We start from the raw sequence: 17901 nt of genomic DNA, 5'->3' as shown, positions 1-17901 counted from the left end.
CACCAGAGGGGTGGTGAGCTCCCAGAAGTGACACCGTTTGTTGTAGGGTCTCCTCTGACGCAAGGAAACCTTTTAGTTGTAGTGTCTGGTGTCACTCGGATGCATAGCAACGCAAATGCTGCCTATAAATATACTTCCCTGTCCGGGCTATTTTAAAACCAATAGGGTCAAACCGAAGAGTTCAGCTTCCTTTCAGTGTTGGAGACAAAATAAAGTAAAAAACTGTAAACGAATAAACTTCTGCAAAGGGAAAGCAATGAGTCAGCAAAGAGTGTTATGTAAAAAACAAAGGGTACAATGCAAAAACACAAAATCATACCAAGAATTGTTATTCCAGTTTCTAGTGCAAATATCAGACAAAACTGACTTACAAGTAACTTTTCAGAAAGATTTTGGAGCTTTTTTAAGTCAATAATTCCCTGATATTGACGAAAAAGTATTTGTACAATTGGCAGATTATTTCACTTATAACATGGGAAAAATGTAAAGTTTTGTTGATCTGGGGAATGTGGTTGTGGATTTTATGAAACTGGCTTGAATTAAACACAGTTTCTGTCACAGAAGAAGAAGTGAAAATGGTCTCAAAACAACTTTATTTTAGATTACCGCAATAATTTCTTGGATATTTTATGGTCAACCAAAATTTGTTATTGTGACCGGAAAGCTTGCCAAATCTTTTTCTGCACCATGTTGGCGAATCAGTGGCTTTATTGAAACTCATCTTGTTATACATGCAATGACTTCAAAAGTTTACATAGTAGACCATGAAGATAAGTTCAAACTTTGCTACATAAAGTTTATTATCAAAAACGATGTGGAGGATTAAAATTCCCCAGGAGAAAACACATGAAAGGTTAAATAGTTTTCTCCAGAATATCATGTATATTATTATGACTCTGGATTTCCCTGTTTCCGTCCTCCATCCTGGGCTGATTTTTTTCTTTTCCCACATTCCTTCCTGTTGCAATCAGCCGCCACATGCTGCAGCGGATTAATGCAGGACTTCCTCTCCACCGCTGTGCACAGTGGTAATTCAGTTTAATTGGGATTCGTTCCTCCTGGCTGCGTTCCCAGCACTCCAGATGTTCGTCGTCTGTTTGACAAATAAACCCCTGCCAGTGTCTTCAAAGCCCGCAGCGTCGGAGCTTTTGCAGGTCGGAAACGCTACGATGATGCCTGATTACGTCCCAGAGAGTTTGGCGGGTTCATGTGAAAATGCTCCTCCGGTTGGTGACCAGGGCGGTCTGACTCTCTCGCCGCCTCTCCTTCTTCCGCTCCAGCCGCACCTTCCAGCAGACGGCACTGGACGCCAGCAGCACCAGCCCGGCCGACAGCAGCACCAACCCGAAGTAGGAGATGGTGGATCCATGCGAGTTGAAGCTGTACGCCACGGCGGTGACCACGATGCCGGCGATGAGGACCACCACGCCGAACGGGACGGTGCAGCGGTAGCAGGAGAGCTCCGCGCCGCCGGTGGCTGCCGTCAGCTGGACCTCGTTAACCAGGGGGATGTTCAGTGTCGTCATGGCGACTGGTGGTTGCTCGGGGGCTTTGGGCTTCTCAGAGGTCGCTGGCGTCTTCATTGCGTCCTTGTTGAGTTCGTCTGGCATCGCAGGATTAGGATGAACCGACTACAGTTGGCTCCTCACTGCGGTGCTCTGGGGCTCCCAGTCTGAGGAGAGACAAACCAACCAGTAAGCAAACCAGCAGAGTTATGATCAATCCAAAATATCGATAATATCAGGGCACAACTTTATACTGTCTGAGGTGTGTGGACACTGCAGCGTGACTCTGTTTTAGGGTTTTTACACATCTGATAGTCCAGTAGACGCCCTCAGCTTGGAGGCCAGAATTGCAACATTTGCTGCATTTTCAGCTGCTGTGATTCACTTTCACACTTTTTGACTGAATCAAACAATCCAAAGTAATTGAAAACCTGTTCACCTCCTCGCCTGTGGTGGCGCTGCACCAAGAACTATTGAAGGAAATGACACAAAAACCTCTAAAGAAGACACTGAGCACAATTTGCTGCTTCAAAAATGTAAACAAAAATGGAGCAGCGTCAGACGATTTCTGTTTTGTCTTTGGTAAAAGACTAAGAAACCATTTCTCCCTCTAAAACTAGACTCCCACGTTTGTTTTGGTCGTATTACCCAGAATGCCCCGTGCTGTAGTCCACTTCCTGCTTCTGGAGCAGTCTCTATGACGTTCACATATGCATTCGAACCAAACCAGAGTACACTTCAACTGAACTGAGACCGAGGTTTGTAGGTGGGCCAGAGTTGGCTCTTTTGGTCTGCATCAGAGTTTGATTATGCACTCACCAAAACAGCTGGACTTTCTAGACAAATGAACTACAGTTCAATTAAAGTGAACTAAACAGGTCTGTTGTGAATGCAACTGCAGATCGAATCATTTTCAAACAGACAAAAGTAATTTTTAGGCCTTTGTTTTGGCGCCCCCTCTCGTACAGCACCCATATGCAGGAGATATCATGCATACTAATGATAATTGCAGTGATTGATGATTCTATCAGCTTTTCTTATGATTAATTGGCTTAAAAATGGGCATGCTCAGCAGGATTTCTATTTAACTTATTTTAGTTTTTACACATTAGAAATATATTAAAAGATGTAAATAATGCCTGCAATAACAATAGTAATTCTTTCGTGTATGCTTGATCAATACCAAAGGATGCATCTGCAGCTAAAAACAAATACTGTGTACTAATCTGTTTATATTTTTGATGAATAAAAAGATAGCAAAGGTGCTTAATTACAGGTTTATTTATTGTTTTTACAGAAAATGAAAATATTTAGTCTGTATCCTCAGGCAACAATTATTCAGTTAGATGACGATTATTTCTATAATCATGATTAATTGGATAAATCGTTTCAGCCCTGGTCAAAAGGCCAACTTTAGTTGCTCAACGCAGAAGAAACGAGTCTGAAGCAGATGTTTCTGGTTTGATTTCCACATCACATTTCACAATTTGCCAGCCCACTCTGACCACCACACGCTGCTTCAATAAACCAATGTAACCCCTTTGCACAATCTAGGCCGCCTCAGCCCAGTCAGGGGAGAATGACGCAGGTCCGCTCAGCCCGACACGAGCTGAGACATTCCCTGGAGAGCGCAGGATACGGAGCACTTGCTGAAACGCAAGAAGCATCTGAAATCACAAGCAGTTTCACAACCGTCCCCTCCTTTCTTCCGCCGGCGTGTTTTCCCAACGCGAAGCCGGGATTCAGACGCTGAGAGACAAACAAGTTGCTTCATCACAGCCAGATGCTGCTGGAGTTCATCTTTCTTATCCCAGAACAGTCACTGCATATAGGAAGCTTTCCTGGAGGTTTGTTTTCTCACTGCTGATACTGGACCTCAGGTTCAGCGTCAGTCTTTGGATTGAACCTGAAATTCTTCCACGTTTAACATTCCAGCATGTGGCTGAAATGTTTGATTTTTCTCTAAACTAAGCGACAGATTTCTTTTTGTTAGAATTAAGCATCCCGTTGAAGAGGGAGGGACACAGAGGAAACAGAAAATCAGTAATAATGACTTAATTTGTTCATGTCTCTGAAAGTAAAACGACCCAGAACGAGAAAGAGTCCACACCAGAGATTCACAAGACATTTTGTCCAAGTTAAAGTCAAGTGTCAGCCGCCCGAATGATTATTTTCCTGTTTTATCAACAGTTTTCAGTTCATGCTGCTGTTCTTTTATTTTTAAGCAATTAGAAGGCACGGCGGCAAAACCTGAAACTGCTGCCGCACAAGACACTCAACAAGTTGTTGCTAAGAAACCAAGGAATGAGTTGCTAGGTAACCAAATAATGAGTGAGTTGCTGGGTGAGTGAGTATATTGGAAAAACCCAGTTTAGCTGGCTGAGAGGTTGAGCTACTAAAATAAAAGCCTTTCCATTGCCTACATCCCCCAGAATGCAGTGCGGTTCTGGATCAGAGTTCAGTGAAATTATTGAAAATTTTATTAGATGTATTATCAGTCAATATTGATCACATGTCTATCGCTATATACTGTATACATATATATATATATATATATATATATATATATATATATATATATATATATATATATATATATATATATATATATATATATATATATATATATATATATAAAACACGATAAATCAATAATTTATAATTGATCAATAACTGATAATTCCAGTTGTTAATAAAAGGTGACTAAACCAGTGGGTTTTTAGCATATATTCAAAGGAACTCAAGTGTTTCAGCTGTTTTGCAGTTTTCCAGAAGTTTGTTCCAGATTTGTGGTGCATAGAAGCTGAATTCTGGTTCTCCATGTTTGGTTCTGGTTCTGGGGATCCAGAGCAGAACCAGAAGACCTGAGAGATCTGAAAGGTTGATACAACAACAGCAGATATTTAATGGGTTGTGGTGCTAAGCTGTTCGGTGATTTATAAACTACCAGTATTTTAAAGTCTATCTTCTCTGTCTTCCTGGTTTTAGTCAGAACTCCAGCAGCAGCGCTCTGGATCAGCTGCAGCTGTCTGATTTTTTAGACAGACTTGTAAAAACACTGCTGCAGTAACCAATGCAACTAAAGATAAACACATGATCAAGTTTATCTTGCCAGGACATTAGTCCTTTAATCCTAGAAATGTTCTTCAAGTGATAAAAGGCTGAATTTCTAACTGTCTTAATGTGTCTCTGAAGGTTCAGGTCTGAAATCACACAACCAAAAAAACACTTCCTCAAACAACCGATATTATTACCTGATTAAAAACACTTTAAACATCATAGTTAAAATCAGACATGTTACCACAACCTATTTCTTACCGACCATCACAAACACAAGAACATTTTTTAAAATAAAAATCTGGAGGTGGAAGAAACTTAAAAGTGTTTCACTGTTCGGTCTTTCAGCCAAAATCAGCTAAATAGTTCAGCAGAAACAAAATCAACTTTCTTCCTGTGAAATGTTGTGAGGGGATGAAATTCTTTGATCAAATAACTGAAAACTTAATTTCTAAGATTTTTTCCACTTGTAAAATGTTGCATAGGTTTATTTCTTGTTTGCTACAATGTTGTAAACAATAAATGAATGTTCTTGGTGTTCTCAACTAATTTCTAGAAATATTAAAACGGCAACACGTTGCATTAATTGAATAGATAAGATATTAAAAACTATTTTTAATGACTGTTGGGAATTTTGTGTATAGTGGACGCTGTTTAATTTTCAGATCTTAAAGAGATGGTACCAATCTATGCATACAAAACATGATAAACTGCAGTGAAAAAATAAAAATGTTTTCTCATAAAATCCTTTGAAACTTTGCAGGCTGGTATGTTATTTTACTTATTTGAGGAACAAACAGGCAAATTTTGCTTTTATATAATAAAACTGCTGCTGGTGGTTAGGTTTGCTGCAGAAGTAAAAACCAAACATTTAGATTTCTTTGGATAAATTTGTAGAGTTAATTATTTAGTGTGTTTTGTTGCAATTCAAGCCAAAATGAAAGAAATCCAAATTGAAAGTTTCTGACGATTAAATCGTTTTGAAATAATGTAGCAACAAGGAATCTGAAATCAGTTAAACCTTTATTATCCCACAGATTCACTTACAAATTCAGCTTCCTTTATTTTCACAGCGACAATTCGCAATAAAAGCAACTAAAGGTTTACTAAATAAATAGATAATAATCAAGCCAGATAATATTCACCAAATTAAATCCCGAAAAGTGGAATTAAATCTACTGAAGGCGGAGTAAAATAATTTCAAGATTAATTAAATTAGTAGAAATTAGAAAAATTAAAAGTATTTGTTACCTCATGAGTTATTCCAACACCACGTTTCCGAACCGCTGCAGTAAAAGTCGCTTGTTTCTGAAGCAAAGTGGTTCCTAAAGTATCTGTCTGGTTCGGTTCGGGCTGCAGTCCGACTCTCCTACAGTCCTGGGGGCCGAACTGCCATCCTCACCGAGGCGGACCGTGTCAAGTATCGACGTCTGCGTCAAGTTCACGGTGATCAGGGAAAAGTGGATACTTCCGGTTGAGTTTTTCCAAAATAAGATAAGTTACAGCCGCATCTAAAAGAGCCAAAATGAAAATAAAAAATATATCTGATTTCGTTATATCTGTGCTATTTGAAAGTCAAACATCTTGAAATTAAATCTGATGTTTTAGGTTAGCTGTTTTTTTTATTATCACATTAATTAAGTACAGAAGTTTAAAATTACTGCGCCTTTAAGTTATTTGGAAAAAACAACTTTAAAAAAAATTTAGATACATTTTTTGCAACTAATCAAATTAAGTTTATCCAAGTAAATATATTAAGTTTAGTTAGATTTTTGTTCTGAACTGGAAGTCAAATGTTGACAATTAAAACTGATTCATTTTCATTCAAATATTATCTGACGTATTCCCCGTTTCTTATGAACATTTTATTTGCTTGTTTTTACAACATTTCTTTCTTCCACTCAACTTTCCTTAATACTAGGATGCGGGACACAGATTCTTTAGCAAAGATTATTATTGTTATTATAATTTATTTATTTGTCTGCATGTCAGTGACTAACAAGTAAGCAGACTTTCCAAAACATTTACAAATGTTCTAATTTTATCTTCATTTTACTTTAGAAAAATATTACTCTGCAATATCATTACATTGTTGTGTTTAATTTGTTTATATTCACCTTGTGTAAAATACTGAATAAATTAAAAACAAAAGAAATCATAGTGTCCAGAGCTGGGCAGCAACAAGTTACATTTACTGAATTACATTTACTTCAGTATTTGTTTTTGTTGTTGTTGAAAAATGTATATTTAGGAGTATTTCTACTATGCAGTACTTTTCATTTTTACTTGAATAATTTTATTATAAAGTATTTCTTCTCTTACTTGAGTAAAATTTCTGGATTTTCTATCCACTGAATGAAAAACAAACATGTTTTAACCATTAATTCACCAGACACAGATACACACACCTACAGTTTATTTTTTAAAGTTTTATAGGTTTTATATTGAACGGAGCTGATTTGGAAAAATGTATTTTGCCTGATTTTTTAAATTATTATTTTATTATATGAATTATTGTCATTTTGGTTCTTAAAATACCAAAACTTCCACTTAACTGTATATGTTGATTCGTCTGGTGATGCCATTTTTAAATATGAAATGATTGATCATTTGATCAGTTACTCAGTACTTGACCTTTTTACCATACACACTTTGTGACCGTTTCCTATCTTTTATTTGAGTGTTTCTAAGCGGAAGTTGGGAGTTTGTGTCCGGCCAGGCAGCTCCGTCAGCTGGCGGCCGCTGTCGGAGGAGCCGAGCCGCCGTCATGTCGCTGCAGTTCGGGGATGAGGAGTTCCAGAGAGCCTGGCAGGAGCTGGACGAGCCGCAGCTGGACGGATGGGAACTCTTCACCGAGGCGATGGGGGTCCAGATCCACCGGCGTTACGACCGGGTAGGCAGAACCGAGTCGGTCCGACTGAACAGAACCTCTGCAGAACCTGCAGCAGGTGTATAATTAACGCATATGAAAGCCGCTCAGCCCTGGCGTCTTGAAACGTAAACAGATATTTTTTTTATTTTATTTTGTCTTAATATTAATAATACTTCATCTGGGATGTCCTAGCGGCCAGAGGCGGAAAAATCCGGAACTGAGCGACAGTTTGCTGATTTACTCAGAAACCGCCTCTGCAGGTTCTCTGCAGCCTTCAGGAAACTGGGAATTTTGCTTGTAAAATTTTCCAGAACTGGAAAAGCAGGTCATAGGGAACGGAAACTAAGCATGGAAAAAGTAAATCATTTTTAAAGGGTGTAAAACCAACCCTTTTTAAGCTTTATACCATGGTGTAATGTTATTCCCTCATCAAAAACATGCTTGGAGTGTTGCTTTAATCTCCCAAGGCAACCATTCAGTTGTCCAAAACACCTGGTGAACTTCGTTCTGGCCACTCAGCTCCTTCAGACTAGCCCGCAGCAACCAGCAAACATCTGCTGAGCTCATCATATGAGCTACTTCTCAGTGTGACACTGGTAAAAATGTTTTTAAACAGTTAATAGATATGATAACTTCCTCAAGGCAGAGTTTCAGAAAGAGCAGGAGTTTTTAAAGAGACAGACGCCCAATTTCAAGGCAGTATTATTTATTCTATAGTAATGTTTATTAAAACCTGTTGAAGTAAATCCATAAATCTGCCTCTGTGGGAGAGAGAAAAAGGAGTGAAGACCTACCTTCCTTTTGCTGTTTGCAGGAAACTGGACTTTATGAGTACAAAGTCTATGGAGCGCTGGACAGCTGCAGCCCAGAACTCTGTGCAGACGTCTACATGGACCTGATGTATCGGAAACAATGGGATAGTTATGTGAAAGGTAAAAAGACATGTTCACACCTGTTGTCTCTGTTTATTTTAGAATATCTTTGAAAAACTCAGATTTTTGTTTTGGGTTTCATACACATCTGCAGCACCAAGCAGGTAACGTGTTGGCTGCAGCTGGTAGTGGCTGGTACCATCCAGAAAGGAAGGAATGGTTCAGAGTGGATGTAGTTTGGTTGAGCTGCAGACTGGCGATGAGGGAAAGTGGTTAAAACGGGCAGAAACACGTCAGATACCGAAACTGGGTCAGTTCTTTTAGTTATTGATTATTCTGATGATTAATCAGCTAAGAAAATAGCTGCATTCCGTAGATTTTTTATATAAGCCTTTTAGGAATACACCCATCCACTTTTTCACTTCTGATACCTATATTGATATCTGAGGTTTAGTATTGGCTGATACCGATCCAATACAGAAAAAGAGTTCTGAAATGAATAAAACATGTTCATTAACTAACTGAATTACAAATTTATTTGATAACTCTTCACCAGTACAGCTCATTTAAATACACCAATCTTTACAAGCTTGGTCAAAAATGGACTGAAACAAATATTAAAATAGCATCTGTGCATCTCTAATTAGAAATGCATCAAAGTTGCAAATAAACAACGCAATAATATAATTTGTTGACAAGTAATTTGAACCAGGTGAAGCCAAAACTACCACTGCTACAAATATTTACAGATAAAGGTTTATCTTTTATCTTAAATGAAAAATGTATTTATTTTTTGTACTCACTGCTGTGAGTATGTTGTTCTTTTTTTATTCTGAATACTCCAGTTAGCAATTAATTGGTTGATAAATTAGTTGACAATTGTTTGTATAATCGATTTATTATAATTCATCATGATTAATCCCGTTAATCGTTTCAGCCCTGGAGGACACAGAGAATGTCTCGGATTGCATCCGAACCCCTCCAACTGCTTATTGTTTGAAACAATTAGATTAGTTTTGTTTTCTACTTCCTTGTTTAAGAGCTTTTAGAAAACACTTTTAAAGTTGATGCATTCCTTTTTGTAGTTTGAGTTTGAGGTGTTTCTGTCTTGTTTCATGTGTTGCAGTAAATGCCATCAGAAGGTCAAAGATTTGTCTGTAAAATAAGCAGCTGTGTTTATTTGAGCCTCCATGACTAACAGGAAGATTCAGCTGGAAATCTTCTGAATATTTGGGTCAGTTTGGGAAGCGAAACTCAAGACCAAGGCTGAATGTTTAGAACTTTGACAAATATTTGAGGATGTTGCCTTTTTTGAAACCACAAATTGCAAAAAATAATGGAATAAAACTGCAAATTACTCAACAGAAACTGCTTCTTAGTATTAAATTATTAATGGTTATAACAAATAAGCTGATATAGTTTGGTACGTGAGAATGAAATAGTAGAAGAAGGTAAAATGGAACGTCATGGAAGCGAAATGTGAATTGAAGACTTGCTCTCAAATCTCAAAGTTGAACAACAGAGGCATGTTGTTCATGGTTCTGCCAACACATTTTACAAAATGACTCCCATGAGACTCCCAGTCAATTCGGCATAAAGTCAACCAGGATTTGTTTTGTTTTGTTTTCTTTTGCTTTGTTTCTATATCTATGTAATAGATGTGTGGATTTGAATGTATTGGTTGGGGATTTATTTTGCTGAAAATCCAATAAAAATATTAAAATAATTGAAAGCAAAATGTTCCTGGGAGAAAGATAGAAATTAAACTGCTGCTGCAGGTGTAAGTGCTGCTTTATGAAGCTTTTTGTTATTTTTGTTTCCTCAGAACTCTATGAGAAGGATTTCGATGGACAAACGGCGATTTACTGGGAAGTAAAATACCCGTTTCCTCTGAAAAACAGAGATGTATCCTTTAGTTCTCAAAAGCAAACAGACAACTTCCTTTCCATTTTTATTTGTTACTTTGTAGTTATGATAATTTCATGCAATCTTAACATCCATGTTCCCTGACTGCTCCAACCTCAGTATGTTTACGTAAGGCAGCGGAGAGACCTGGACATAAATGGCAGAAAGATCTTTGTGATCCTGGCCAGAAGCTCAGCGGAGACGGCGTGTCCAGAGAAGAGCGCCGCTCTGAGGGTGAGCGACTACAAGCAGAGCGTCGCCATGGAGAGCGACGGAGCCGACGGCACTAAAGGTGACTAACTGCTGATTAATATACAACAAAGCCAATGAAAATCTGATGCTCGATTAATGATTTGAATAATTATAGAGCTAAAAACGTGACACTTTACAAGAGAAAATTTAAGTAAACAATAATTACTTCTGGAGTTCCCCCAGGCTGCTTTCTCGGGCCACTTCTATTTAATAAAATCTATTCTACAAGAAAGAAAATCTAAAACAAAATATATTTCTGGTGTACCACAAGGCTTGTTTCTTGGGCCACTTATATTTAATCCTTTATGTCCTAAATTTAAAACCTCTGCATGGATATTTTTGGTTATTTTAATTCTACGCAATTCTTTAAATGTCCAGTGAGTAAATATATATTTCCCCATTTATCCATAACAACTGGAACTTTCAATATCTAGAAAGTATTTTCACAATTTACCGTCTATTAAAAGAATACCACTCAGATTAATTTCACTTCCTGCTACCGGGGGGAAAAATGACCATAATAACCCGATATTAGCTGGAAAGCACAACGTCTTGTCTCCAGGAGAGAGATCAGCACCTCCACTAGTTTCAGTTAACTGGAAACCACCTTCTGGCTGTTGGAGGGTTAAATTTCTTTTCTTAATGTGATCAGCTTAATGTTTTCAGTGAAGCAGTTAGCAGTTGAAACCCTCATGTGAGGACTAATCTTGTGCTGTGTTTCAGTGTTCATGAACTACTTTGATAATCCTGGCGGCATGATCCCTGCCTGGCTGGTGAACTGGGCAGCGAAGGTGAGAGCTGTCATGTTCAAAATGGTCTAAACAAAGTGCAGAAATTATGCCACGTTGAAAACCTGCAAAATGAGATATGTTTTTTTGGGAGACGACTCACCAGGTGTGTTTTGTTTTTTTTCCTCTTCAGTTACTTTAATTAAAGCATTTTTCCAGAATTTTATAAATGAAAGTAAAGCACTTCCCACATCTCTGCAGCTATCTGCATGTTCAGACATTTGGTGTTCCCTGCAGACCCTCTGGGATTCTTCGTTTGTCCCCTTGCTTTACGATTCTCCTGGGTTTTTGTTTACTGGTTCTATATGGGTCTTTTTGTCTCATCTTCTGGACTGATGTGTGTGTTTTTGTTTTTTTACTTCTTCTAGAGCGGGGTCCCAGGCTTCATTAAAGATCTGCAGAAGGCCTGCAACAAGTACAAGACATACTGCGAGAAGAAATGAGTGCAGCTCACTGGAAAAACACGAAATCTCAACAAGTATTTTTGTCTAGTTTCAAGTGCAAATATCTTGTTGTACTTAAAATATGAGAAAAGTAACTTACAAGAAATGTTGCAGCAAGATATAGGAACAATTGCCAGATTATTTCACTTATAACAAGAAATTTTTTCCATGTTATAAGTGAAATACCAGTGGAACTAGTTCTTTTTCACTAATATTAAAGAATTTAAACAAGCTCTTATATCTTGCTGAGAAGTTACCTGTAAGTCATTTTAGTCTTATTCCAAGTCAACTAAGATATTTGCACTAGAAACTGAAGTTACTTGGTGAGTTTTCTGTTTTTGCTGTGCTGATGGTGACGGCGGCTGAAGAGTTTTCTTGCTGCTCTGTTGTGTTCAGGGTGCATGTGGCGCGTTGTTTTTTTGCAGCTGTTCCTGTTTACTTGGCCATGAAGTGAAAGGCTGCTGCGAATCGATTGTGTTCCCAGTTGCTGCTCTACTCCTCTCTTTTCAGGGGATATTTTAATTGAATTGACTGTTTAGATGATTTGAAGATGTTAATCATTCCTTTTGGCTGTATTTTCTAAAACAATCTTTTTGCACAGGATTTCATGACCTTGTCTTGTTTACTGTTTGTGTTGATTGAGGGAGATGCAATATATTTTACTGAATTGGGATATTTTACAAATGTTCACAGGTGCAGAATGTCTGCAGCGCTGCATATGGACGCTGGATCAGTTCACGCTCCTTTTGTTCTGCTGTATGGAGTGGAGCTGTGTCAATGCATATAAATTCATTTTAATTCACCAATGCTGCTTGTTGATTCTCTCAGCTAAAATCAAATTAAAACGACATAATTTATGTTATAAAGTTTTGGTGTCAATCCAATATCAAGTAAATACAGAGCCAGTATTGGTGATACAGATAATTTTTATTGTTTACGTTTGTTGTATCATCAAACTTCTGACATTTTGCTGTTTTTATGATTTTTCATTTGAATTGTTTTGTTAAAATTATGAAGATCATTTGGAAAAAGTTTATTGGTTTCCACAAAAGACTTTAAAAACATCTCAACACAAAAAACAGAAACGATAGAAAAACAAATGTGTGGTCTAGGTAACCATAAGCTACTCAGCAGGTTGTTGCTAGGTAACCATAAGCTACTCAGCAGGTAGTTGCTAGGTAACCAAAGAGTGAGAGAGTTGATACCACCCAACTTGCATAGCTAGCTGTGAGAGGTTGAGTGGCTGAAGTGTTTCCTCTGCCTACGTCTCCCAGAATGCTGTGCGGTTCTGGATCTCAGTTCAGTGAATATTCTTAATATTGAATATTCTCAGATGTATTATCTGTAGATATTGATTACCTGTGTGTTGCGTTATATATATATATTGTTATTGGTTTATTGCCCGTAAAGCTAAAAAGTGACGGTTTAGATGGAATAAAGTACAAAACTTTGATAGTTTCACGGAGAAAAACAAAGCAGTTAGTTGACTTTACATGAGTTACAGTTCCAGTTTTTTGTTTTTTAAAACTAGACAGAGGAAATTAAAAACTTTAATAAGTTAAAAATCTTTTAAAGTCCTTAAAATCTTTAATGGATGTTTTTTTAAATTATTATTTTAGTTTTATCTAAAAGTCATACTTGTAGCTCCCTCAGACTCATTTCACCTTATTAGTGTCTTATAAAATAGCCTGAAAACATGAAAAATTAACATAAACAGGTTTTTGTTAGATTTAAAACAATAAAAAAATGGAATGATGTTTAACAAGTAGTACATTAAAAACAACTCTGGTTTGTAAATAAACATCTTTTCCCATGAAGAATATTAAAGCAAAAAAAACAAGAATTATTGAGCAAAAAGAGCAACTGTTATCTCTGATGTTGTTGCGCCCCCTGCTGGTTAAACGGACACCCTGACCGGAGCTGCACACAGAAGCAGAAACTGTTGCTCATTTTTAATGTAGTTAATGTTTCAAAATTAGATAAATGAATCCAGTTTGTTGCTGTCCAATCGAACCTTTAATTTTTCTTCCTTTATGAACAATCTATTAATTAATCAAAATCAATGTTGGTATCAAATCTTCCCTTTAGTATCTTATTTTTTGGAAATTTTTGCACATTTTGCGTTGTCTCCATCAAAAAAAATATAAAACTCTGAAGATAAAAAGTTCTCAAAACATATAAATAATTTATATATGTATAAATTGTGTAAAAAATCACCCTGCGACAGATTGGCGACCTGTCCAGGGTGACCCCGCCTCTGCCTGTGGCACCAGCACCTCCTGACCCCACTATGGACAAAGGTGTTAGAAAACGGACGGATGGATCTGTAAAAAAACATTTTATTTGTATTTGGTGAGAAGCTGAACAAATATGTGTTGAATGTGGAGAGAAAAGAAAATTTCCTCAATTTTTTTTTTTTACCAGAGGGATTAACTGGAGCTCATTTTACTCTGTGGTTTTATATTCATGTTTTAATATCTGCATTTCTTTTGTTGGCATGGCAACCCTAACAACATGTATGCTAACTTCCATTTCCTCAGTTTTGATCATGTTTCACAGAACCACCAGATTGTTATAATTTTTTTTATCTAATTGTTGTAAAAAAAATCATGGGCTGGTGCTGAAACTCTGGCGCCACCTAGTGGTTCCAGGAAATATTCCAACAACGGTTTATTTCTGAGAAAGATGCGTGTGTGTTTAGATGTGACTCCACAGTTTTCATATGGCATTTCTTGATAAGGTAAGAAGGTCAGAGTGAAGCTGCTGCTCCTGAAACACTCTTATATTCAGCGTAAACATTTTCTGATGTTTTCCCTTCTTGGCACCGGTTTGTCTCTGAGGAGCGGAGCGTCATCAGATGCTTAGACGTGACTTTATCATAACCCCGTATCTCCTGGATCAACATTCTGCTGCTAGTCTCACACATGGAGGAAAATATGTTTCTTGGCTGCCCACTATGTGTCAGAGTGGAGTTCTTTTGATTGCTAATATACAGCGCTAATTAGCGCTAGAAAGTCATCTTGGATTGCAGCAGCCCCCCTTAACCTCAGTTCAGATTTCCCAGGTGCCTCGCAGTCTGCCAGAGCTAACAAAAATAATGGCTCCACTTGGAAGCAAATTTTTCAGAGTTGTCTTGTTGTGTTTTAGCAGATTATTGTTGGAGATATTAGTCACTGGAGGGGATTCTTGAACTTGGGAAGGCCTATAAACACTTTATGAAATGTTTCAAGTACGTAGAGGTGCATTTATTGTTATTTCTTTGGCTGAAATAGATTAAAGGTGATCTATTATGCTTCCTTTTACATCTTAGGGTAGGTTTGTGGGCTTTACAAAATGTGTTCAAAACTTTTCTGACAAAGTCTTTCTTGGATAATTAGATTTCTCTGCTTATGAGCTCCTGTCAGGATGAAAGGTCTTGTCTCTTTAAATCCAAAAAAGCCGCTGCTGGCCACACCCCTCGACTCCACGTTTACACTCGTACATAAAAATTGCTGCAAACATGAGCAATTATGCAACCTTACACCTTTGAGAAGCAGAAATGGAGCCTCCTGCACAATCAACAAGAATGCAGCAAGTGGCTTCTAGATTGTAAGTCAACAACAAAACACTTGTCTTTTCCAGTAGCCATTGTACTGCAGTAAAACAAGCTGACCAAATGTGCTAGAGCTCAGTTTGGGTTGCTAAGTGACTGGTGGAACTCTGCCTGGGTTGCTAGGGAAGGGACTAGGGTTACTAGGTGAGGGACTGTGCCTGCTGATTTGTGACGTCACCACTTCTTGCCAAAAACTGTCTGGATGTTTTTTTTTAAGCACATAAGTTGTTTTTAGAAGCAGTAGAAACAAAAATGGAAGTACAAAAAAACATGCAAAATGTGAATCTTTCATTAATAAAATACCCTTAAAGATAAAATTTATTTTTTAATTTGAAGGCAGTGATTCGGGAGCAGACAATAATACGTTTACACGCAGTGGCAGAAGTGCTTCTGCATGTTGAAGTATGTTTGCGTTTCTGCCTAAAGCTTGTAAAAGCTTCACCTTTAGACTTCAGTTACAGAGTATTAAACCGAGGCGCTGGAGGCCCGGCTTTTTTAATGACGGTTCTGGCTCAGTTCTGGGCTTCAGAAAGTGTCGGCCCCATCCACCTCCATCGTTGGCTGTAAAAGTTTAAAATAATATTTACGGACTGCCCGTGGATAAGTGCTGATTTGAATAAAGAGTTATTTTTACAAGCAGAAAAGCCACAAATCAGATATATAGGTTGATAATGTTCACCTCCAGGCAGAGAGGCTCATAATGTGCTCTTCTTGCCGTCTACGCCGGCGTTTCTTCTGCCAACTTTCGGTTGCGTAAGCTGCATTTTGGGGTCAACTGTACCTCGGCGAATGATATTTTATCTAACTGTACTTTGCTTGAGTACGCACTCACATGACCAGCTTCCTGTGAGACATGAAGACGCCTTCAGGCGATGTAGTTTAGATACAATCTGTGTGTTCATGAAATAACTGGAATTCAAATCCAGCATCAGACTGGACCTAATCTGTTTGTTTGAAAAAATAACTCGCATTGCTGAGGTTTACGTTTGAAGGCACTTTTAATAAAACTTGTTGTTTTTTTAATGCTAGAGTTTCTTGAACAGTTTTGTTCTCTGTGTGTTTACAGAGAACAACACTGCTGTTTAAATGTTCAGGCAATGCTGAACGTTTAAAATTTGATGGCTGATTTAAGTTAGTTTGTTGTCTTGTTTTTTTTCTCGCAGCCTCACTTGATTAAAATGATTTTTTTTTTTTTTTTACATTATGTTGCAAAAATGTTCATGCAGGAAAAAACCTTTCAGGATGCAGGCAAAAAATAACACAGCGAATGAGTGGCTTGCTCTGCAATAAAGTTTCAAATTTAGGTTAATGAATGCATCACAGCTTAGCAGGTAGCCATTTTGGAAAACTTTCTTTTTTGTATTAAAAAAAAAATCAAAACACAAACAAAAAAGAGTTATAAGAAGAAACGGTCCACCTTGGAATCTGCAGTTATTTTGTGGTTGATAATTGGCCTTTTTTAGTTCTTCACTTTGTCCTTTTTACGTTCTAATTTTTCTAAATATTATAATTTTGTTGGAAATTATCACTCCAACTCCATGTTTGGCTTCTTACAAACTCCAGCGTTCACTTCTCCTGGTAGTAGATTTTATTAAGGATCCCCAAAGTTAAGGGGGCTGAGTACAAATTTATTCAAATGTTTTAATTTTCCTTCTATTTTTACATCAATGTTACTTTTTATTGCTGTACTAAACACAATCTAGTGGTGGGATTTGACTGAGTTAATGAACTGAAAACCATATCAACCAAATAAGCAACATTTCAATTAAAAATACCTTTCGGCTACTAAATATTGAAAAAATAGGCATATGAACTCAACAACAAATATATTGGTTTTAATCATCTGTATTTATGTTTTTCAACCATCAGATTGGAATAAAGTTCAGCGTTTCACTGTTTCAGGAACTCATAATCATTCATGAAATTTCTATAGAACTGTGGACGCTGACATTAGCGTTAGCTGATACATGTTTAGCATTGAGATGCTAATTTGGCCGTTAGTAGCTTTGCTGATGGGCTAACTCCTTTTAGCACAACTTGAACACAACAATAGTCTCATCCAGCATCCCATCAGATCGTTTTTTGAAGCAGAAATTAACCTCCAGCTGGCCGAGAGAAGCGGCTTTGTCGTCCATCGCTGCTGTTTGCGGATTTAGCCTGTGCGTCAGATTTATGGCTGTACCAGAAACGCAAGACAAAGGTTCCGGTTCAGGAATTTGTATGTTTAAAAAAAATTATTTGTTGCGTTAAAATTTGGTTTTGTGTTAAAATTTATGTAATTATTAAAAATTAACCTTTTAAAGTTATGACCCAGGCCAAAAGTACAGACATACAAGTTCCAACTCTGAGTACATGAGAGTGTTTCCCTGCTACCGTAGGAAAGTTTTAAACTTTTCAAAGAGAAAGTTTTCATCTGTTCCTTAAAGGAGGAATATAAAAAGGTTTTAGTTGGTTTATTTAGCCCAAACGGTTTTCAGTTTTAAACACTCATTGCCTCTAATAGCAGCTGATGGATCATTAGTAGTAACTGTCTCTGGACACCACAGACGGGTTCCTCCTCCTCCTGCAGCTCTACATACCAGTGAGTTACTCTCCCTGCAGCAGACTGGGGCTCC

The 17901-nt window shown here is 37.5% G+C and overlaps 2 protein-coding genes across 2 annotated transcripts; one reads left to right on the top strand and one right to left on the bottom strand.

Annotated features, from left to right (window-relative positions):
- Positions 1 to 574: 574 nt before the first annotated feature.
- On the bottom strand, positions 575 to 5967 carry tmem100 (transmembrane protein 100). Its single transcript, XM_005803213.2, has 2 exons — positions 5814 to 5967; positions 575 to 1672 (listed from the first exon to the last, which is right to left on the bottom strand). Exon 2 carries the CDS (start codon positions 1608 to 1610, stop codon positions 1206 to 1208), a length of 405 nt encoding a protein of 134 aa, XP_005803270.1. The 5' UTR covers positions 1611 to 1672; positions 5814 to 5967; the 3' UTR covers positions 575 to 1205.
- A 1279-nt stretch (positions 5968 to 7246) lies between these two features.
- pctp (phosphatidylcholine transfer protein) lies at positions 7247 to 11802 on the top strand. The gene is made up of 6 exons (XM_005803214.2): positions 7247 to 7455; positions 8249 to 8366; positions 10132 to 10211; positions 10332 to 10503; positions 11187 to 11254; positions 11620 to 11802. The coding sequence occupies exons 1-6, from the start codon at positions 7330 to 7332 to the stop codon at positions 11692 to 11694; spliced, it is 639 nt and encodes a 212-aa protein (XP_005803271.1). The 5' UTR covers positions 7247 to 7329; the 3' UTR covers positions 11695 to 11802.
- Positions 11803 to 17901: the final 6099 nt, after the last annotated feature.

Source organism: Xiphophorus maculatus, chromosome 16 (genome assembly GCF_002775205.1).
Source record: "Xiphophorus maculatus strain JP 163 A chromosome 16, X_maculatus-5.0-male, whole genome shotgun sequence".
Taxonomy (NCBI): domain Eukaryota; kingdom Metazoa; phylum Chordata; class Actinopteri; order Cyprinodontiformes; family Poeciliidae; genus Xiphophorus; species Xiphophorus maculatus.
This window is presented reverse-complemented; position numbering and strand designations above follow the sequence as displayed.